We start from the raw sequence: 23,420 nt of genomic DNA on the forward strand, positions 1-23,420 counted from the left end.
AGAAACAACCAAAACTACAACCAGCAGCAGACTAACCAAAACACATACAGAAAACCTCAAAACAACTACCCTAATCTCAACCAGTACCAATCCAATAACCAACCCACCAACCAAAATGTCTATCATCCACCACCCACATCTCACAACCCACCACAAGCACCACCTGAACCTCAAAGACTCACCAATTTAGAGACCTTGATAGAAAAAATGATGAAACACCAGGAAATAACAAACAAAAACCATGAAGCATCATTAAAGAGCCTAGAGAGGCAGATTGGGCAACTCTCTAAGCAAGTATCTGTTAAGAGACCTTCAAACTCACTGCCCAGTGACACAATCCCAAATCCCAAGGAGGAATGCAAGGCAATACAATTAAGGAGTGGGAGAACATTGATAAGCAACAATGACACTACAAAGAAACAAGCAGAGAGCATCAAAGAACCAACAGAGGATGAGAAGCAAGCAAAGGACGATGAAGCTAAGGAGCAAGTTGTGATGCCAAACAAAAGCACTGAGAAACTTAAAGAGAAGGACAACCAGCCACATAGCTCAAAGAAAGTAACCCAGGGACAGCAGCAAATAGGAAAAAGCATCACACCCCCACTGCCTTATCCCCAGAGGTTCAACAAAGAGGTTAAAGACCAGCATTTTCACAAGTTCCTTGAGATTTTTAAGAAGCTGGAAATCAATATTCCCTTGGCTGAAGCACTTGAGCAAATGCCTCTGTATGCCAAATTCTTGAAGGAGCTTGTCAACAAGAAAAGAAGCTGGGATGAGAAAGAAACCATAGTGATTACTGAGGAATGCAGGGCCTTGATTCAAAAGGGGCTTCCTCCCAAGCTTGAGGACCCAGGGAGCTTCCTGTTGCCTTGCACCATTGGGGAATTGACTATCACTAAAGCAATGTGCGATCTCGGAGCAAGTATTAACTTAATACCATCCTCCCTGGTAAAAAAGCTGCATATAGAGGAGGTCAAACCAGTACAAATGTCTCTGGAGCTGGTAGATAAGTCAATGGTATACCCCAGGGGTGTAATTGAAAATCTTTTGGTCAAGGTGGACAGTTTTATATACCCTGCTGATTTTGTGGTTCTAGAATCAAACAATGATGATGGTGACTCTGTTATACTGGGAAGGCCATTCTTGGCCACTGCTACAGCTATCATAGACGTAGAGGAAGGGGAGTTAACTCTCAGGATGCATGACCAGAGTGTCACTCTAAAAGTATTACCAGAGGCACAATTTAGCAAGGAGAAGAAAGATTATATGAAAAATGACCAGGAAGGTCACAGCAACATCCCAATGCTAAGGATTGTGCAGACTGATGAAGAAGCCCAAGAGGATATTAGAGTATTAGCCACTGAAAAGAGAGGTCCTCAAGGAAAGCCTATGGCCAGAAAAGAAAGATCAACAAAAGGAAAGATGAAACGCAGAAACAAAGCAAAAAGGTGTTGGAAGAACAGAAAGATTCCAACAGAGGGGCTTTCCAAAGGTGACAAAGTGCAACTGATATATCAACAGCTGGGGGCAAACCAACAAACTGAGGACTACTACACTGTCAGTAACATACTCTCATTAGAGCATGCTGAAATTGAACACTAGGGAACAAAGAAGAGGATCACAGTCAGGGGAGACAAATTGAGGCTCTACAAGCACCAACCACCATAAAAGAAAGCCTCAATGTCAAGCTAATGACAATAAAAGAGCGCTCCATGGGAGGCAACCCATGATTTAAGATTCATGTCATTTTAAATTCAATAAGTTATGATCATTTGAGCATGAATTCTTTCCTCTTTTCATGAACATGTCCATTACCTGCATGCACTGTTTGGAAACATATGCTGAGAATTCTAAGTTTGGTGTGCCTTCAAGCACACTAAACCAACGTTACAAATAAATTCCGTTTTGCAAGCTTAAAAGCATATGGCCAAACACTAAAGTTTGGTGTCCACATAGCTTCATGAAAATTTGAAATTCATGCATCAATAATCATACAATTATTGTTTTCCAAAATCTTATAAATGGAAAAATTCTTATTCGGTAATGAAGGCATCAATTGTGATGTACCCTTTGACAAGAAACAAGTTTGGTGTTCATCAAAACTTGATGAACCGATTTAGGGACACAATTGACCCTTCATAAAAAAAAAAGAGAGAGAAAAAGAAAATTAGGATGAAAGCAATTCTTATAAACATTTAACTAAGAGTGACATTGGGATTTCACTAATTGGAGGAAGAGACACAATTTCTTCATGCATGACCAAACATTAAGTTTGGTGTCCTCCAAAGATGAGTCACGGTTCATTTGGATATAAGAATTGATGATTCATATAAAAGGAATACTCTTGCCATAGTTGGACAAAACTAATGCATGTTGTGATGACTAGGTGGTCAAAGAATCTTCAATGAAAGAGACAAGACAAAGAAAAGCATAGCATGAGGACAAAATCTCATCACATGCTTCGAAAAAGAAATCTGCCACTCCTTGAGAATGATCACGGCAAAGGCAAGTGAAGAAGCAAGCCTTGTCTTCATTCATCCTTACATGCACACCTTTGATCCCCATAATGTCTAGTTGCATCTTAGCCTTTCATTGCTCAAACGTACCACCTCAAGTCATGCACATGACCGAATCACTCCAACCTTGGAAACTTCATTCCCTTCGTCACTCCTCAACATAACAAGCTCTGTTCAACATTTCTCTTACTTTAAACTCCAACCATTTAAACTTTCCTTCATCATTTCTTGTCATAACAAGTTCGGTCTCAATTTCTTCTTACTCCAAACACACATCAAATTCTCCAACATTCTTCACACTCTCTCTAACTTCACAAAACTCAACCAACCAAGTGATCATGGCCTCTTCCTCAAGAACCAAACGAAGAAAAGGGAAAGACCCCATGGTGGAGGAAGACACACATGGATATGACCAATGGAGATTCAAGTCTCGGTACCATCAAATGCAAATTGAATGGATGAACGAGAAAAGGATCTATCCTGAAATTCCACTCTTGTTGCCGGATGATGGATGCCAAGAAATGAAGGACAAAATTCAAAAGAGGAGGTGGGAGGAACTTGCATCACCAGCCACCCGAATCAATACCAATATCATAAGAGAGTTCTATGCAAATGTCTCAAGGCTTGACATGCGTGAGCCCCCAACATACAAGAGCTATGTGCGGGGGGTGGAAGTAGACTTTAGCCCAGATGCAATCAAGAAAGTCTTGAAACTAAAGTCAGTCCGCTTTAGTGAACCGGGATACCAACAAAGATTGAATGAGGATCAGGATTATGATGAGATTGCGAGAGACATTTGTATGGAGAACTCAGAATGGGAAGGAGATGACAAGAACAAATATAAGTATCTGAAGAGATGTAACCTCACCCCGGAAGCAAAAGGATGGTATGAGTTGATGAAAAGATCAATTCTGGGCACAGTGAACACCTCAGAAGTGAACAGGGAGAGAGCCGTGATGTTGCATTGCATCATTGTGGGAGGAGAGATAAGAGTTCATGAAATCCTTGCAAAAGACATTCAAAAGCTGGCTGAAAAGAATTCGGCCGGATCTTGGTTGTACTATCCGAGTACCATTTGGAGGTTGTGTGCAAAGGCTAAAGTTCCAATGGAAGAGGAGAATCCAATGTGGTTAAGCCAAGGCATGCCCATAACCATTGAACGAATGATGATGCCCCTTGAAGCACATCAAGGCCGAAGACCACATGGAAGAAGGGAAAGAGAAGAACCAATAGAAGAAGATGAGCCACACATAGAAGAAGAGCCACAAGAGGAGGAGGAACAGCCACACTTTTTCCCACATGGCAATATGGATATGACTCAAATGCAAGAAGCAATAGGAAGATTGTCACAACAGTACATGAGAATTCAAGAAAGGCAAGAGGAATACCATTCTCTATACATGAAAAACCAACAAGCACAAGAAGAAAGGGAGCTAAGAATGTTGAACAAACAAAGTGAATTCGAGTCAAGATTCCTTGTGATGCAAGAAGAACATGCTTTTCAATCTCATGAATCTTTTGGAAAGTTGGAACAAATGCAAGCTGAAAATTTGAGGGCTCTCAAAGAGTTCACAACACTCCAAGATGCAAGGTATGGAGTACAAGCCGATTACAACATCAATAGCCAAATCAAACTGAACTATATTGGAGAACATTTGCACAACATGGATCCAGCTTTCCCAACTTTTGATGAATTCTTCAAAAAGAGAAGTGAGGTAGAGGTAAGCAATGCTATGAGACTTGAAGATAGAGTAGAGGAGGCTATGAATAAGGCTGGATTCTGGCGAGGCCAAGAGACAACAAACTCGGATGGTGGAAACACTAGCAACCAAGTGTATGAAAGGAGAAAGAAAAAGCATGACAAATGAAAGGTGGACTTGCTCCTTGTTCATCACTACAAAGAAAAAAAACATGCATTCTATCTGTTCTAAGTTGTCTTTGCATCTTTAAGTAGTTCTTTTTAATTAATAGTCTTTGCATTATGATTGTTTCTTTTAAAATAAGTAAGCTAGTCTATGTGTGTGCTTGTGTGTTTACTTTCACTTGACAAGAAGCATGTTTTGTCCCCTGCATCTTTAAGTTCAATAAAAAAAATGTTTGAATGTGAAGCAAGATGATCTCTGTTAGATAGAAGTAGAATAAAAGTAAGTGGTGGTATGTGTGTGATTATATGATAGCTCACTTTTAGTGAATAAAGAGCCAGGATATCTCCTTCTAAGTAAAGAGTGGCCTACTGTCTTTGAATCTCAATTAAATAAAAAAAAATTCCTTGGTTAGAAAGAAAAACAAAAAGAAAGAAAGAAAAGAGATAGCCAAAAAGTGGCAGAACAAAAGGAAACAAAAAGAAACAAAGCTGGACACCAATAGCTTGAACTTTAAAATATATGCCTGTGGTGTCTTTGTACTAGGATCTGCTTGGATTAGTAAGCTCTTAGGAGTGCATCAACACTCGGTGACTTGGGTTAACTAATCCGGGATCATCAGCTGAAAGTCCACTATCAAGAGCAACCTAACTACAAGGCATTTAGTAACCCAAAGAGGTGTTGGGCATCAATGTTTTAAGAAGGAATGTGAGCCAAGTGTCTATGGTGAATAATGTGTCAAGTATAAAGAAAAGGAAATGAACTTGCTACACATGACACTCAAATAAAGCTTATAAACAAAGTAATAGCCAAGGATAAAGGAATAATGAGAGGTCATAGCAGTATGTTACTTGAAGCTTGAAGGAGACTTTTTAGGCCTAGGAGTCAATAAGAAGTGAGTATTTACATATCCACACAAAATCCCATGAACTATCAATAATACTCTGCTAGCATGAACATCCTCTTCCATTTCATTCTTTCTTCTCAATAAATCTTTTCTTGCTTGGGGACAAGCAAGCTTTAAGTTTGGTGTTGTGATGACAAGTCATCTTAGCCTATTTTAACTAGTCTTTTTCTTTTGTTTTCATTAGAATTATGCACTTTCTTGAGCTACAAGCAAGCCAATTAGGTAGATTTTCATGTTTCCTTTGATTGAATCAACCATGTATGAATTCATGCTATTTCATGAGGTTTTATACTATAATTGTCACATATTATGAAAGAATGAATATCTCATGATTTTATGCATAGCTTTGATGTGTTTGGTTGATTAATGATAGGTGAAGAAAGCTTGGAGAAAGGTTGAAGCAAGAAGGAATAGCTAGGAGTAAAGAGAAGACAATGGAATAAGTGAAATTGAACCAGGAAGCAAAAAGCTAGACCTAAAGTTAGCCTCAAACTTTTGCACAAACTTTTGGGTGAAAAGTTAGCCCCAACGTTAGCCCCTAACTTTTGGGCTAACGTTGGAACTTGAAAATCACTCCATGGGTACCAAAAGTTTGCGCCAACGTTAGCCCCTAACTTTGAGGCTAACGTTGACACATGAAAATCACCCCTGGGCACCAAAAGTTTGCGCCAACGTTAGCCCCTAACTTTGAGGCTAACGTTGGCATGAGAAAAACACTCCCTGGGCACCAAAAGTTTGCACCAACGTTAGCCCCTAACTTTGAGGCTAACGTTGGCACATGAAAACTACAAGGGGAGGAGCAAAAGTTTGCGCCAACGTTAGCCCCTAACTTTTGGGCTAACGTTGGCGCCACAAGTGCACCAAGGAAGGCCAACGTTGGTGCAAAAGTTAGACCCCTAACTTTTGCACCAACGTGAGTATCAGCAAGTTATGTTGGCTGATATGAAAAGTTGGACCAAAAGTTAGACCCTAACTTTTGCTCCAACTTTTGGTCCAACTTTTGCAAAACTCCAACCCGGTTCAATTGGTTCACTTTGGTTCTTCTCCAAACTTCAAGAGCAATCAACCAAGGCCTCTTTCAACCCAATTCCACCAAGAGCAAAGGCCCAACTCAAGGCTTGAAGATCATTTGAAGAAAGTGTATAAATAGGATAGAATTCAAGTTCTTCGGGGAGCTTTTCTTTTGAATTTTCATAATAGTTTTCGGAGAGCTTTGGATATTGAGTGATCTTTAATTTCTTAGTCTTGGGGAAGGAGAATTCACTTCTCTTCCTCTTAGTTTTATTGCTTTCAATTTCATTTACAATTGTCTTGGATCTTGGGTTGGAGAATTGAAGAAATTCTGTTTCAATCTCATCCTTGATTCTCTTGCTTTATTCACTGCTTAATTGAATTTAATTTCTGTTAATTGTTCTTCATCTATTTTCCTTGCAATTTACAATTCCCTTGCAATTGTTCTTGTTGGATCTAGGAAGGCATTGAGATCTAGACTTGGTTTTCTAGTCTCTGGGTCCTGAGATCTAATTTCCCAATTTTACATTCTCTGTTACTGTTTTCCATGTTCATTTACTTTTCTGCTCTGAGATCCAATTTGATCCCACTCCTCTTCTACTTCTCTGCTTGATGCAATTTACTTTTCCTTGTTTAAATTCTGCAAATCCAATCCCCAATCCCCTTTACATTTCAAGCCATTTACATTTCTTGCACTTTAAGATTCTGCAATTTACATTTCTTGCAATCTAAGTTTCTGCAATTTATGTTTCTTGTACTTTAAGATTCAGCAATTTAATTCTTGTTCTCTTTAATTTCATGCCAATCACCCGTTCCCTTTACTTTCCTTGCAATTTAAATTCTGCAAATCACCAATCAATCAACCAAATCTTGATTCGCTTGACTAAATCAACCACTAAACTAAAATTGCTCAATCCTTCAATCCCTGTGGGATCGACCTCACTCCCGTGAGTTTTTATTACTTGATGCGACCCGGTGCACTTGCCGGTTAGATTTGTGTGTTTTGGAAGAAATTTATTTTTCCAACAAAATACTCATCAGGTGGTTTGCTCATTTCTTAGCTTTTTGCTGCCTTGAGGTGGGGTATTTAATGTTTTCCCACTTCTTAGTTGAACTGCTTGGCATTCTTCTGCTATTTGCCTTGACAGCTGCTGCTTTGTTTGCTTAAACTATTCGTCCATATGTATATTAGCCATCCTTGTCTCTTGTTACCTGTCTTTAAATTCGGCTAGCTGCTTTGTTAGAAAGTCCAATTGCTGATTGAATTCAGCAGCTTGTTTTACAGGACTGAGTTCAGCAATTACTGTTTTAACCTCTTCATTCATGGAAGGGTTGCTGCTTAGGTACAGATGCTGATTCCTGGCAACTGTATCAATGAGCTCTTGAGCCTCTTCAATTGTCTTTCTCATGTGGATAGATCCACCAGCTGAGTAATCTAGAGACATCTGAGCTCCTTCTGCAAGCCCATAGTAGAAGATGTCTAACTGAACCCACTCTGAAAACATTTCAGAGGGACATTTTCGTAGCATCTCTCTGTATCTCTCCCAGACATCATAAAGAGATTCATTATCTCCTTGTTTAAAGCCTTGGATATCCAGCCTTAGCTGTGTCATCCTTTTTGGAGGGAAATATTGATTCAGGAATTTTTCTGTCAGCTGTTTCCATGTCTTTATGCTGGCCTTAGGTTGGTTATTTAACCACCTCTTAGCTTGATCTTTTACAGCAAATGGAAACAGTAATAGTCTGTAGACATCCTTATCTATTTTTTTATCATGTACTGTGTCAGCAATTTGTAAAAAATGTGCCAGAAACTCTGTAGGTTCTTCCTGTGGAAGACCGGAATACTGGCAACTTTGCTGCACCATGATAATGAGCTGAGGATTCAACTCAAAGCTACTGACTCCAATGGAGGGTATGCAGATACTACTCCCATATGAAGCAGTAGAGGGGTTAGAATATGACCCCAGAGTCCTCCTGGACTGTTCATTTCCGCTTAGGTCCATGATGGAGAAAGGGAGATGATGTAAAATAGAAAAAATATTTTTATTTATTTATTTATATATTTATTTCGAAAATGAAATAAATTAAAATAAAATAAATAAAAATTGAGTGAAGATTTTCGAAAAACTGAGGAGAGAGAAAGTGGTTAGGAAGTTTTGAAAAGGATATGATGATTTTGAAAAAAAAGTTTTAAATTTTAAAATAAAAATCTGAATTTTAGAAATATATTTCGAAAATTTGTTTTTAAAATAGAGAGAAAAGATATTTTTGATTTTTAAGAGGAAAGAGAAAAACAATAAGATAGCACAAGATTTAAAATTTTTAGATCTAATGCTCCTTATTTTCGAAAATTTTGGAGGGAAAACACCAAGGAACACCAAACTAAAAAATTTTAAGATCAATACACAAGAAAAACTCAAGAACACTAGAACATGAAGGAAGAATACCAAACTTAAAATTTTTTTGAAAACCAAAATAAATTTTTCGAAAATCAAGGGAAATCAACAGGAAAACACCAAACTTAAAGTTTGGCACAAAATTTAATAGAGAAAATATTATTTTTGAAAAAGATTTTAAAAAGAGTGTACCAAACTGCCACGGGCTTAGACTAACGCTCTAGCCAATTGGGCAGTAAAATGTAACACTTGTTTTAAAGAAGGATATTTTTAAGCAAGAACAATAATAAGAGACTCTAAACCAAAAAAGAAAAATTTTCCTAATCTAAGCAACAAAATAAACCGTCAGTTGTTCAAACACGAACAATCCCCGGCAACGGCGCCAAAAACTTGGTGCACAAATTGTGAATCACACTTTTCACAACTCGTACCACTGACCAGCAAGTGCACTGGGTCGTCCAAGTAATACCTTACGTGAGTAAGGGTCAAATCCCACGGAGATTGTTGGTTTGAAGCAATCTATGGTTATCTTGTAAATCTTAGTCAGGAAGTCAATTATGTTTATCAGTTGAATTGCAAATAAACAATAGAGCATGGATTAAGGGTTACTTGTTATGCAGTAATGGAGAATATGTTGGAGTTTTGGAGATGCTTTGTCTTCTGAATCGCTGCTTTCCTCTGTCTTCTTGTTCACGCACGCACGTCCTCCTATGGCAAGCTGTGTGTTGGTGGATCACCGTTGTCAATGGCTACCTTCCATCCTTCCAGTGAAAACTACGCTCACGCGCTCTGTCACAGCACGGCTAATCACCGGTTGGTTCTCGATCCGGTTGGAATAGGATTTACTATCCTTTTGCGTCTGTCACTAACGCCCAGCCTTCAGGAGTTTGAAGCTCGTCACAGTCATTCAATCCTTGAATCCTACTCGGAATACCACAGACAAGGTTTAGACTTTCCGGATTCTCATGAATGCCGCCATCAGTTCTAGCTTGTACCACGGAGATTCTGATTAAGGAATCTAAGAGATACTCATTCAATCGTATATAGAACGGAGGTGGTTGTCAGGCACACGTTCATGATTTGAGGAAGGTGATGAGTGTCACAGATCATCACCTCCATCACAGTTAAGCGCGAATGAACATCTTAGATAGGAACAAGCGTGTTTGAATGGAAAACAGAAATACTTGCATTAATTCATCGAGACACAGCAGAGCTCCTCACCCCCAACAATGGGGTTTAGAGACTCATGCCGTCAGAGAATACAAAGTTTAGATCTAAAATGTCATGAGGTCCAAAATGAGTCTCTAAAAGTTATTTAAATACTAAACTAGTAGCCTAGGTTTACAAAAAATGAGTAGACTATGATGGATGATGCAGAGATCCACTTCTGGGGCCCACTTGGTGTGTGCTGGGGCTGAGATTTAAGCAAGTCACGTGCAGAGGCCATTTGTGGAGTTGAACGCCAGTTTTTGTGCCAGTTTGGGCGTTCAACTCCAGCTTTTGATCCTTTTCTGGCGCTGGACGCCAGAATTGGGCAGAGAACTGGCGTTGAATGCCAGTTTACGTCGTCTATCCTTGTGCAAAGTATGGATTATTATATATTGCTGGAAAGCCCTGGATGTCTACTTTCCAACGCAATTAAAATCATGCCATTTAGAGTTATGTAGCTCCAGAAAATCTACTTTGAGTGCAGGGAGGTCAGAATCCAACAGCATCAGCAGTCCTTTTTCAACCTGAAGCAGATTTTTGCTCAGCTCCTTCAATTTCAGCCAGAAAAATACCTGAAATTACAGAAAAACACACAACTCATAGTAAAGTCCAGAAATATGAATTTTTCCTAAAAACTAATGAAAATAGACTAAAAACTAACTAGAACATACTCAAAACTATATGAAATTAACCCCAAAAAGCGTATAAAATATCCGCTCATCAGTCATCATACACAATTAATATTTTGTGTTATTAGTGATGGATCATGGCTATTCTTATGTGGAATTTAAGTATTGTAAACCTTAATATTTTGTGTTATTAGTCATTATAAGACTACAAGTTAATGTTTTATGTTTAGAATGCATAAGACTTTACACTAATGTGTAGTATTGTGTTATTTGTATTGATTTAAATATTTGGTATTATTAAACAATATTAGTATTGATTGTGGTTATGCTTTAAATTTGAAGAAGGGTTGGTTCTTGTTATATTTTTCAAAGTGAATTTTACCATGTCAAATAATGGATGGAGTCTTGGAAATTTGGATACTTTTACATGCTAACTTACAAGAAGATATCAATGTAATGTAATGTTAACGGCCCAGTTTTCACCCGGTATAATTGTGGCCCAAAAGTGTGTTGGTTTCATCGGGTATAGGGTCGGGTCTAATAAATAGACTCTGTGTATATTTCAGGTCGGGTCTGGGTCACATCAAATCCGGCTTCATCCGGCCCATGTGCACCCCTAGTTGCCGCTCCCACACTGAGAGAGAAGAGAGAGAATGGGGCACGTGAGAACTAAGACGGTGAAGAAATCTTCATGCCAAGTCATCGAGAGGTACTACTCTTGCATCACCCTTGAATTCCACACCACCAAGAAGGTTCTAGAAGAAGTCACACTCATCCCTTCCAAGAGGCTCCGCAACAAGATCGCAGGCTTCTCCACTCACTTCATGAAGCGAATCCAGAAGGGACTTACGTGGCGGAAATTGGCGGATTAAGAAATTAATATAAGAGATACGTTGCAAGTACAGTTCTTAACCAACAAAAATCCGCTTATCAATTTAGAAGGGTTGTCACAAAAATTAGAATTAAAATACTGGGAGTATGAATCCCAAGTCGTCTCCCAACGAGTTACAGAAAGGTGTGCTATTTTATTAATCAGATGTTTTCAAAAATGGTTTTTAGTTTGATAACAGGAAATTAAATCAAAGAATTTATGTAATTTAAATAAAAATCTTGACCGGGAGTAGATTAGTCGGAGGTCGTATCCTTGTTGGAGTTCTCCCAAGATTAATCGATAATTGAAGGTTGTTCTGCTTAGTTATCCTTTACCAGGTAGAGGAAAGTCAAGCAAGTTAGAAGTCTATTTTTATTCACAAGTTCTAAGCCTCTCCCTTGGGAAGGATCAGTGTCAGTAATTAGAGGGCGATCCAACAATAAACCCAATTACAATTTTACTTTTGAGCATTCCAACTCAAGGTTCTCCTTTCAATCAACTCCCAATCAAGTTATGGAACTACTCGCTCATTATGAATGAAAACTTCACAAAATAAGAAAGGGAAATAAAGAAAGACATGATAAATAATAATCAAAAGGATCAATTAAAAATAAAAATAGTTCTTGTATTAATAAATTCTAAAAATAATCCAATAGTAACTCTAAATAAATTAAGGATATGAAAGAGTAAGTGACAAGTAAGGAAACAAACTAGAATGATGAAGTCTTGGCGGAGGTAATAACTCTTCTCAATATCCCAATCCAAAAAGCAATAAAAACAAAATTTTAAGAACTATGAATGTGTAGAGAGAAAACCTAGAGGAGGAGTAAAGTCAGATCTCAAACTAAAAATTATGCGGAATGAATCTCTCTTCTCGTCTCTGCATGTGTCCCTGGCTCTAATCTGCTTTTCTGGACCGAAAACTAGGTCAAAACATGGCCCAAAATCGCCCCCAGCGAATTCTGCATATTCTGCAGATCACGCACGTCACGCGATCGCGTCATCCACGCATTCGCGTTATCCAGCGTTTTGCCTTGCCACGCGTGCGCGTCATCCACGCATTCGTGTCACTTGTGCAGTTTCCAATCCATGCGTTCGCGTCAGGCACGCGAGCGCGTCACTGCAATTTTCTCTATTTCGCGCGGTCGCGTGAGCCGTGCGTCCGCGTCGCTTCTCGCTGGTCATCTCCTTAATTTCTTATGTTCCTTCCATTTTTGCAAGCCTCCTCTCCAATTTCCAAGTCATTCATGCCCTATAAAGCCTGAAACACTTAACACACAGATCACGGCATCGAATGGAATAAAGGAGAATTAAAATACATAATTAAAAGTCTCTAAGAAGCAAGTTTTCAACCATGGAGTAATTTTTGGAAGGAGTTGTAAATACATGCTAATCATATGAATAAGTGGATAAATATTTGATAAAACCACACAATTAAACACAATATAGACCATAAAATAATGGTTTATCAGGGACCGGTCAGAGGCATCTCCCTCAAGCTTCAAGAAGAGGAGAGGGAGCATCGCATGGACTTCGTTCCTGATGTGTCTGCTGATAAACCCCATTTTTAGGGTTTATCCTATGCTTAATCTAGTGGATTTTATTCATTATTCTCACACTTATTCATACAATTCACATGTTTTACGTTTTTCTTCCTGATTTTGTGCTATGATTGAAAACATGCTTCTTTGACCTTATATTTGCTAATATTAATCCTCTCTTATTACCATTCGATGTCGTGATATGTGAGTTAAGTAATTTCAGGGATTACAGGGCAGGAATGGCTTGGAGGATGGAAAGAAAGCATGCAAAAGTGAAAGGAATACAAGAAGTTGAAGAAATTGCTAAGTTGTCCAGCCTGACCTCTTCGTACTAATTCAACCATAACTTGAGCTACATAGGTCCAAATGAGGCGGTTCCAGTTGCATTGGAAAGCTAACATGCGAGGCTTCGCAACGATATATAATTTCCCATATCTGCCTGATGAACCCCATATTTAGGGTTTATCTTGTGTTGAATTTAGAGAGTTTTGTCAACCTTTCTCCCATTTATCCAATGAAATAGCATGATTTTGTAAATTCTCCTTTAATTGTGCTTAAGAGTGAAAACATGCTTTTTAAGTCCTTAATTGTTTAATATTAACTTACCTTTGATTCCATTAGATGCCTTGATATGTTTGTTAAGTGATTTCATATTTAGGAGGCAAAGAATGGATCAAGGGAATGAAGGAAAAGCATGTAAAAATGGAGAACTCATGAAGAAATGAAGGAATCGCAAAAACTGTCAAGCCGACCTCTTCGCACTTAAATGACCATAACTTGAGTTACAGAGGTCCAAATGATGTGGTTCCAGTTGCGTTGGAAAGCTAACATCTGGGACTTCGAAATGATATAATATTTTCCATAGTTTCTATATGTATGGTGACGCGTACGCACACTGTACACGCATTCATCGTTGCTGCCATATGATCCACTTAAAGCAATACGTGGCCAGCGAATTCTAAAGCCTTGTGGGCCCAATCCAACTCATTTCTAATGCTATTTGACCTAAGGATTGAAGAGGGATGAGACATCTAGTCATTAGTTTAGTTTTATTTTAGTTTTATCATGCTTTTAGTTAGTTTCTAGAGAGAGAAGCTCTTTCTTCTCTCTAGAATTAGGAGTAGGTTAGATCTAGATTAGGAATTCTTAGATCTATGTTTAATTCATGCTTTGATTTACTTTTCCTTTACAATTTCTAGTTCCTCTTCTTCTCCTCTCTCTAATTTTGTATTTCATTCTTGTGATTCTCTACTTTTATGTTCATGCACTTTTGTTTCTTCTATTTTCATTTCAATGCAATTTATGTTTTCATGTTCCTTTATTGTTCATTTGATTTGTTGTTGTTTGATTTCTTGCAATTGAGTAGTGTAGATTTACTTTCCTTGCACTTTTTACTATGCTTTCCTTTTATGCCTTCCAAGTATTTAATAAAATGCTTGGTTGGATTTTAGTATAGATTTTGTTCCTCTTGGCCTAGGTAGAGTAATTAGTGACGCTTGAGTTATCTAATTCCTTTGTTGATTGATAATTAGAAGTTGCTAATTGATTTGGATAACACTAAAGCTAGTCTTTCCCTTGGGAGTAGACTAGGACTTGTGGAATCAAGTTGATTCATCCACTTGACTTTCCTCCATGGTTAGAGGTTAACTAAGTGGTAGCAATGGATAATTTGTGGTCACAATTGAGGAGGATAACTAGGATAGGACTTCTAGTTCTCATACCTTGCCAAGAACTTTGTTAGTTGTTAGTTTATTTTTTATTGCCATTTACATTTCATGTCTCTATTCAAAAACCCCAAAACATACCTCATAACCAATAACAAGGCACTTTATTTCAATTCCTAGGGAGAACGACTCGAGGTTTCAATACTTCGGTTTATAGATTTTAGGGGTTTATACTTGTGACAAACAAATTTTTGTATGAAAGAATTATTGTTGGTTTAGAAACTATACTTTACAACGAGATTTTATTTGTGAAATTCTAAACCACACAAAAGTCTAATCATCACTGCCCCGAAGATAGGCGACAGCACGTGTGGATCAAGCGCACACATGACCTGGAGAAAATTCAATCCATGCGTACGCGTGGATGACGCGTACGCATGACTTTGCCGCGTGCTGGACGTATCAGAAATCGCTCGGGGTGATTTCTGGGCTATTTTGACCCAGTTTTTTACCTAGAAAATACAAATTAGAGGCTATAAAGTGGGGGAATCAATTCATTCATAAAGAGAACATTCATAATTCACAATTTTAGGTTTTTAGATGTAGTTTCTAGAGAGAGAGGCTCTCTCCTCTCTCTTAGGTTTTAGGATTTAGGATTTCTCTTAATTTTAGGATTGCTTCTTCATTCCAGGTTCAATATTCCTTTAATTTATGTTCTCTTCTACTTTTATTTATTCTATTACTTTAGTTTGTTTATTTTCCCAATTTGATTTATGAATTTCATGTTAGAATTGATTTTCTTTATTTAATGCAATTTGAGGTATTTCAGAGTTATGATTGCCTTCTTCTATTTAGGATATAAATAATTTGGATTTTTCCCCTTTTGGCTATGGTTGAGTAATTGGTGACACTTGAATTGTCAAACTCAGCTGTTGATTGAAAATTGGAAATTGCTGATTGATTTGGATCCCTCTAAAGCAATTTTTTCCATAGGAGTTGACTAGGACTTGAGGAATCAAATTGATTAGTCCACTTGACTTTTCTTTATTTAGTATGGGTTAACTAAGTGGGAGCAATAACAATTCTCTTCACACCTGATAAGGATAACTAGGATGGGATTTCCAGTTCTCATACCTTGCCAAGAGTTTTTATAGTTAGTTTGTTTCCATTGCCATTTACTATTGTTGCTTCTTATCTTAAAAAAACCCAAAAAGATAATTTTTCCATAACCAATAATAAATCATACTTCCCTACAATTTTTTGAGAGACGACCCGAGGTTTAAATACTTCAGTTATAAACTTTATTGGGTTTTGTTACTTGTGACAACCAAGTTTTTGTGTGAAGGGATTCTTTGTTGGTTTAGAAACTATTCTAGCAATGAGAACTTATTTATTTGCAAAATTCTTTACTAGTAGAAATCCGTTCATTAAAATGGCGCCCTTGCCAGGGAATTGCAAACGTGTGCTTTATTATTGGTTATTGTAAATATTTGCTTTTTCGTTTCTTTGTTAGTGTTTCTAGTTTTAGGAGTTTATTTTCATTAATTTCTATTAGTTTTTATTTCTTTTGCTACTATGAATTCTCACCCCTCTGGCTTTAAGTTTGGTTCCAATGTTGTTGTAAGGAATGGAAGCTATAATAAGAACAGGCATCAAGGTTGGAAGAATCAAAGATGGGAGGAGCCACAAGGGTTTGATCAACCCTCTTGGCAACAACCCCCTCCAATGCGCTATAACCAACAACCATTCTGTGATGCATACCAAGACAATAGTTATGGTGGACCCTTTCGTGACAAACCACCTCCACCAAATTACTATGGTCAAGATCCATTCCAAGGAGCGTACCAAGATGATGAATATGGTGGACCCCCTTGTAGTTACTAACAAGCCCCACCATATGCTTATGAACCCCCTCCTCAACATAACTCTGAACCACCATACTCACAAGCACCTTTACACCATTTACCTCCATATGACCCCAACCCTTATCCACCATACCAACCACCCTATGAACCGTATGAACCAAACATAGAGCCACCCCAATTCCAACCCAATTACTCCCAAGAACCACTACCTCCATATACACCATGTCCATATCCATCAATCCAAGAGCACTATGATCCTATTTATGATAGCCGAGTGCAACAAGAATCACAGGATCGTCTCAAGGAAATAGTGGATCAATTTTATGCAACCCTTCATCAACTGGAGCAAGCAATAAATCAATTAGCTTCCCAACGTTCGGACACTCAAGGAACCCCCATGGCTTCATGTGGAGAATCTAATAAAGAACGTAGCATGAAGGAGACACTAGAAACTCCGGTGGACAGTAAGGAGCATGACTTTGTATTGGAACAAGTGGAGGAAGCCGGAATTATCGAAGAAGAAGAATTGGTTAAAGACTTAGGAGATGCGGAATGTCCATGGGAGAGCCCAGTCATAGAGCCCCCTTTTAAGGAGTTTGAATTTGATATTGAGGAGGGTGTACAACCTCCAAGGCATATCATGGTTGAAGACTTTGAAGGGGATGATCAAGAGATGGATTCAATCATTGATGAATTCTTATCTACATTTGAATCCTCTCCCATTGGACTTGACATGGAGATTAAAGAAGAAGAAGCACAACCTCCCATGCCCTTAGTGAACAATGAAGAAGAGATCGAATTAGAAGAAAGCTACCAAGAGGAAGAGGTTGAAACTGAAGAAGCTTGCAAAGAGGTGGAAGTTGTCAAGGAAGAGCTCAAGGGAATGGAGCTGGAAAACACCTTGCCAAAGTTGTTGGAGACCTCTCCCCCAAAGCCATCACCATCTGTTCCTTCATTCAAGTGGGTAAATCTCTCATCTCTAAACATAATTAGCCCACCTGAATATGCTTTGCTTGAGACGGATGGGCAACTTAGAGCTTTTTGTGGCTATAAGAGTAAGAGGGAGATGGTTAGTGGTAAGAGTTGTAATACAAGGTTCAATATGGTTGCATGCTCCAAATTGAAGTATAAGAGCTGGTATAATTCTCAATTGAATGGGTCTAGGAAATTGTTTGGATGTCTCCGTGAGAATTCCAATTGTTCACCACCCAAGTGGAAAAATGATGATCAATAAGAAGATGGGTGCAAAAGCAAGGTTTGGGACCCCGGAATTCATTTTAGCAATCAACACTCTTGGGGCCTTGTCACTTGCTTTAACTTGCTTGAAGGATTTATGCAACTAGTGTGGGATCCCAGAGGATATTGGAATTGCAAACATTGGTGGGGATTCCTGGATGAGTTCAAGCACAAGCCACCATAACAGGGAGCTCATCAAATGTCCAACTTAAGGACTATAACTAAAAGTGTTGGGTGGGAGACAACCCACCATGGTATAATCGTTTCTTTTTATTTTTAATCTTATTTTATTTTATTTTTACTAGTGTTCATTCATAATTTCTGCATATTCACCTGCATTCTGCATTTTGCATTCTGCATACACATAAAAAAAGAGAGAAAGAGAAAAACGTGGCAGAAAGTTGTGTGGGAGTAATGCAAAAAGTGTGCCAATCGCACAAGCATCACCACGCGCACGCGTCCCTCACGCGTGCATGTCATTTTGAACATTTGGCACTTCACGTGTGCACGTCACCCATGCGTACGCGTGACCTTGCAAAATCGACATAAACAAGGTTTGGGCAGAGAGTTGAGATGCCTTGATGCTGGAATAGTGCTAGGAGCACGAGCAAAATTATGCGTGCGCGTCCCATATGCGAACGCGTCATTTTCCCTTCCAGGCCATCCACGCGTGTGCGTCCCTCACGCGCACGCGTCGGTTCAATTTTTGGCAAATATGCGAATTGAACAGAGAGTTGTGCATGCGCGAGGCTGCTCTCACGCCAATAGCACAATTTATTTCACGCGTACGCGTCCCCCACGCGTACGAGTCACTTGAAAACAGCACAACTCACACGAATGCGTGATGCACGCATCCGCGTCACATGCAACGCACAGTTTCACTAGATCTGCACCAGAATTCTTATCTTTTCTCCCCTAATCCTAATTCTTTCTTCTCCCTTCTTATTCTTTCTTTTTCCTTTCTTACTTCCTTCTTCTTCATTTCTTTGACTTTCCCTCCTTATTCTCTTTCATTCTATTTTACTTAATCTAATTGTATATTTTCGTTCATTACATTTTAACTGTATACATGTTTTTATTTTCTTTTCTATGTTTATTATTTTTCTATTGGTGTTAAATGTCCTTATTCTACTGTTGCATTTCTCTTGCTTTCTTTTGGTGCTTCGTGACTTGTTTCCATCGTTGGGTAATATTATTTATAGGTCAATGCTAATTTTTTTATGATACTTGTATTCCATTTACATTGACATGAACCTATATTGTCTTTCATTACCCACACTCTCTCCCCTATTATTGTACTTTTTTGCACTATTGATATGCCATTTGCTTCTATTGCTTTCTCACTTGCATGTTGTAGCTACCATGTAATTGAGACTCTCATCATTTGGCATTAACCCAACCATATTTTAAATTGTTTCCTATCTTTGTTTTTGGGTTACTTTTCTTCTTTTTCCTCTTCTTTCAGGATGGCCACCGAGGAAGGGAAACAGAAAATGTTTACATGGGGCAACAGACAAGTACATCTGCACAATCATTGGAGAAAAGCGTCAGTTGGAGCCACCCATCCACTTGCACATCTTAGCATGCACCGAGGACGGTGCAATCTTTAAGTGTGGGAAGGTCGATACCGACTTCCGTGGGTTAGTTATTTTCTTCTCAACACCAATGTTTTATTTTCTTTGTTTGTTCATTGTTGCATTTGCATGTTTGATTGCATATTTGTTTGATTTTGTGCATATTTTACCACCACTTGGTTAAAGTAATATTTTCTTTATCAAGAAACTTTTTATAACATTTCACTAATTTGAATTAAATTTTTTGAAAAACTTGTTTGAAGAAATTTTAATTTGGAACATGGTTTTAGAGCTCGAACACACAAAACCAGTGAGATTTTGAGCCTACTTGATTGGTTGCATCTTATCAACCAATATTTTATTTTTTTGGTGTGTGTTGTTCTCTCTAAAATTGTGATCTTTGTCTTGCTTGATTCTATATTTCCATTGTTTAATGTATGCATGAACTTATGTGATTGAGGCCTTGTTTCACTAAGCTTACATACCCATATGACCTTAATCTTTCATTATCCTTTCCAAACCAATTTGAGCCTATTTTACCCCTTTTATTATTTACTTTAGCACATCATTAACTCTAAGAAGAAAACAATAATGTCCTTAATTTGAATCCTTGGTTAGCTTAGACTAGTGAGAGTGCTTATGATTTAAGTGTGGGGAAATTGGGTTTGGAAAAATTTGGTTTGAAAATCGAGTATGTTAGAATTTTCTGAAAATGTGAAAGAATATTGAGAATATGTTCATGCATTCAATACCTTAATCATATGCCTTGAGAAAAGAAAAAGAAAGAAAAATTATGAAAAAAAAAAGAGAGAAAAGAAAAGAAAAGAAAAAAGAGCAAACAACAAAAAGGGGACAAAATGCCCCAAAGTAAATAGTGAAAGCAATGCATATGAGTTTTACTCAAATTCGGATGCATGAATATGTGGAAAACATAATTAATGGGTAGTTAGGCTTTATATTATGATTACATGGATTGTCCTAAGTTAGGTGAGAAGTTTAGGTTAATTAAGGATTCGAATTTTAGTCCACTTAACCAAATACAATCCTACCTTGACCCTAACCCCATTACAACCCTTAAAAGACCTCTTGATATGTGTATTTGTGCATTAAATTGATGTTGATTGGTAGAAGAAGAGAAAGTCTTAGAAAGCAAGATTAGTAGAGAACCGAGAGAATCGAACCTTAAACACTTGAGTAATTAGAGTGTATACACTTCCAGTGAGGGTTCGATGCTCGATTCTTTGTTCCTGGCTCTCATGAGCTATTTTCTTCTGCAAGTCTACTTGTACTTCATTTTTATGATTTGAATTAGTGAAATCAAGTTCATATTTGTTCTTGAAGGATTTGTTTACTTTTAACCAAGTAGGTAGAAACATTTTGCATGTAGTTGCATTTACATAGATAGGTTGCATTTCATACTCTCTACCATTCCTCTTCACTCTTTTAGTTCTCTTGAGCTTAGCATGAGGACATGCTAATGTTTAAGTGTGGGGAGGTTGATAAACTCCATTTTTAGGGTTTATCCTGTGCTTAATCTAGTGAATTTTATCATTATTCTCACACTTATTCTTACAATTCACATGTTTTACGTTTTCCTTCCTAATTTTGTGCTATGATTGAAAACATGCTTCTTTGACCGTATATTTACTAATATTAATCCTCTTTTATTACCATTCGATGCCGTGATATGTACGTTAAGTGATTTCAGGGATTACAGGCAGGAATGGCTTGGAGGATGGAAAGGAAGCACGCAAAAGTGGAAGGAATACAAGAAGTTGAAGAAATTGCTAAGTTGTCCAGCCTGACCTCTTCATAGTAATTCGACCATAACTTGAGCTACAGAAGTCCAAATGAGGCGGTTCTAGTTGTGTTGGAAAGCTAACATCTGAGACTTCACAATGATATATAATTTGCCATAGCTTCCTTCAAGATAAGTGACACGCACGCATGGACAACGCGTACGCTTGACTTTGCCACGTGCTGGACGTATCAGAAATCGCTGGGGGCGATTTCTGGGCTATTTTTGACCCAGTTTTTGGCCCAAAAAATACATATTAGAGGCTATAAAGTGGGGAAATCAATTCATTCATAAAGAGAACATTCATAATTCACAATTTTAGGTTTTTAGATGTAGTTTCTAGAGAGAGAGGCTCTCTCCTCTCTCTTAGGTTTTAGGATTTAGGATTTCTCTTAATTTTAGAATTGCTTCTTCATTCCAGGTTCAATGTTCCTTTAATTTATGTTCTCTTCTACTTTTATTTATTCTATTTCTTTAGTTTATTTATTTTTCCAATTTGATTTATGAATTCCATGTTAGAATTGATTTTCTTTATTTAATATAATTTGAGGTATTTCAGAGTTATGATTGCTTTCTTCTATTTAGGATATAAATTATTTGGATTTTTTCCCTTTTGGCTATGGTTGAGTAATTGGTGACACTTGAGTTGTGAAATTCAGCTGTTGATTGAAAATTGGAAATTGCTGATTGATTTGGATCCCTCTAAAGCTAGTCTTTCCATAGGAGTTGACTAGGACTTGAGGAATCAAATTGATTAGTCCACTTGACTTTCCTTTATTTAGTAAGGGTTAACTAAGTGGGAACAATAACAATTCTCATCACACCTGATAAGGATAACTTGGATGGAATTTCCAGTTCTCATACCTTACCAAGAATTTTTATAGTTAGTTTGTTTCTATTGCCATTTACTATTGTTGCTTCTTATCTTAGAAAAACCCAAAAAGATATTTTTTCCATAACCAATAATAAATCATACTTCCCTGCAATTCCTTGAGAGACGACCCGAGGTTTAAATACTTCGGTTATAAATTTTATTGGATTTTGTTACTTGTGACAACCAAGTTTTTGTATGAAGGGATTCTTTGTTGGTTTAGAAACTATACTAGCAACGAGAACTTATTTATTTGCAAGATTCTTTACTAGCAGAAATCCGTTCGTCATCCACCATTGACATTCAGCATATCGAGGTTGATAAGGAAACTATCGACATGCTTCAATCTCTAGGTATGTCTGACATCCCTGGAATCACTCAGGTCAATCCTGCTCCTGTTCAGCAGATTCTGTTTGGCCACCCTGGCGCTGGATTCAGCGGTGCTCAGCAGAGGTACTGAGAAACAGAATTTTTCAATGTTTTGGTATCCTCTTATCGATATTAGGGTTCTTAATTTGGGTGAAAAGTAATGTGTTTTGCTTGAACCGTTTTGGTTTTTGTTTTTTTATTATTGTCCTTTGAAATTAATACGGTGGTGGTGACTGGTGACTTGTTAGTTAAATTCTGCGATTTGTTTTTTTATATTTGATGATTATGATTTTGTTATGTGGCATTTGATTCGAGAAATTTTTCATATTTACGCGTAATAGTAGTTTAGATTTGTTATGAACTTATAATTAGAGGCAATATATTGGTGATATTGTGATCAAACTAAAATATATACGATTAGATTTTGTTACTTGAATTTGTAGAAGCTTCACAAGTTTTGTGGGGTGTGTTATGCTTGAAACTTATAATTGGTGGATGTTGAGATGCCAAACTGTTTGCTTCAAAGTATATATTTTTGTTTAAACCACGAGAGGGTTATTCTTTGTGACGTTTTGCTGGAAACTTAGTGGAATCATAATAGGTTGAGTTATACCATTAATCGCGGTTGTGATTAATTCGTTCATAAATGATATGGATTCAAAGTAGCTGCACAGTTCGAACTAATACTCCATACTTTCGTTAGAAGTCTGAACTCGATTTCAAAGAAAAAGTAATCATGTTTTGTCAATCAAACGAGATGACTTACACCCTAATACCCTATAAATCATCATATAATTCATCATAATTAACAAAAGCTAATCTGTACATCAATGTGATTTCACGTGATAGCAAAATTTGGTAATTAAAATCCAATCTTTTGCGTTTGCCATAAGTTTTTTTAAGATGTTATTAGGATAGCAAATGTAATGACCTTCACTGTTTTTATTTTAGAAAAAAAATCATTTGTATTAATGAATTTTGCAAATACTTATAAAAGTACTCATTAAATAAGAAAATTAACATTATATCTATGAAAGATGAATTTTGTGTGATAAAAATACTAAAATTTTAATTTTTTGTTAACTTTTTAATAAAATTCTT

General features: G+C 37.5%; 1 protein-coding gene across 1 annotated transcript; it reads left to right on the plus strand.

The window, feature by feature from the left end:
* The first annotated feature begins 11,183 nt into the window (after positions 1-11,183).
* LOC107636403 (small ribosomal subunit protein eS17x-like) lies at positions 11,184-22,410 on the plus strand. Its single transcript, XM_021120170.2, has 3 exons — positions 11,184-11,370; positions 12,872-12,952; positions 22,244-22,410. The coding sequence occupies exons 1-3, from the start codon at positions 11,184-11,186 to the stop codon at positions 22,408-22,410; spliced, it is 435 nt and encodes a 144-aa protein (XP_020975829.1).
* Positions 22,411-23,420: the final 1,010 nt, after the last annotated feature.

The sequence above is a fragment of the Arachis ipaensis genome, chromosome B4 (genome assembly GCF_059453495.1).
Source record: "Arachis ipaensis isolate K30076 ecotype BB chromosome B4, ASM5945349v1, whole genome shotgun sequence".
NCBI lineage: Eukaryota > Viridiplantae > Streptophyta > Magnoliopsida > Fabales > Fabaceae > Arachis > Arachis ipaensis.

What these genes read in the sequence shown, in the direction of transcription:
- LOC107636403 (XM_021120170.2), top strand. Translation starts at nt 11,184, where the DNA reads ATGGGGCACGTGAGAACTAAGACGGTGAAGAAATCTTCATGCCAAGTC. An exon ending in CTTCATGAAGCGAATCCAGA is followed by an intron (nt 11,371 to 12,871) that starts AGGGACTTACGT and finishes TAATGGTTTATC; the next exon opens with AGGGACCGGTCAGAGGCATC. An exon ending in CTTCGTTCCTGATGTGTCTG is followed by an intron (nt 12,953 to 22,243) that starts CTGATAAACCCC and finishes GTTCGTCATCCA; the next exon opens with CCATTGACATTCAGCATATC.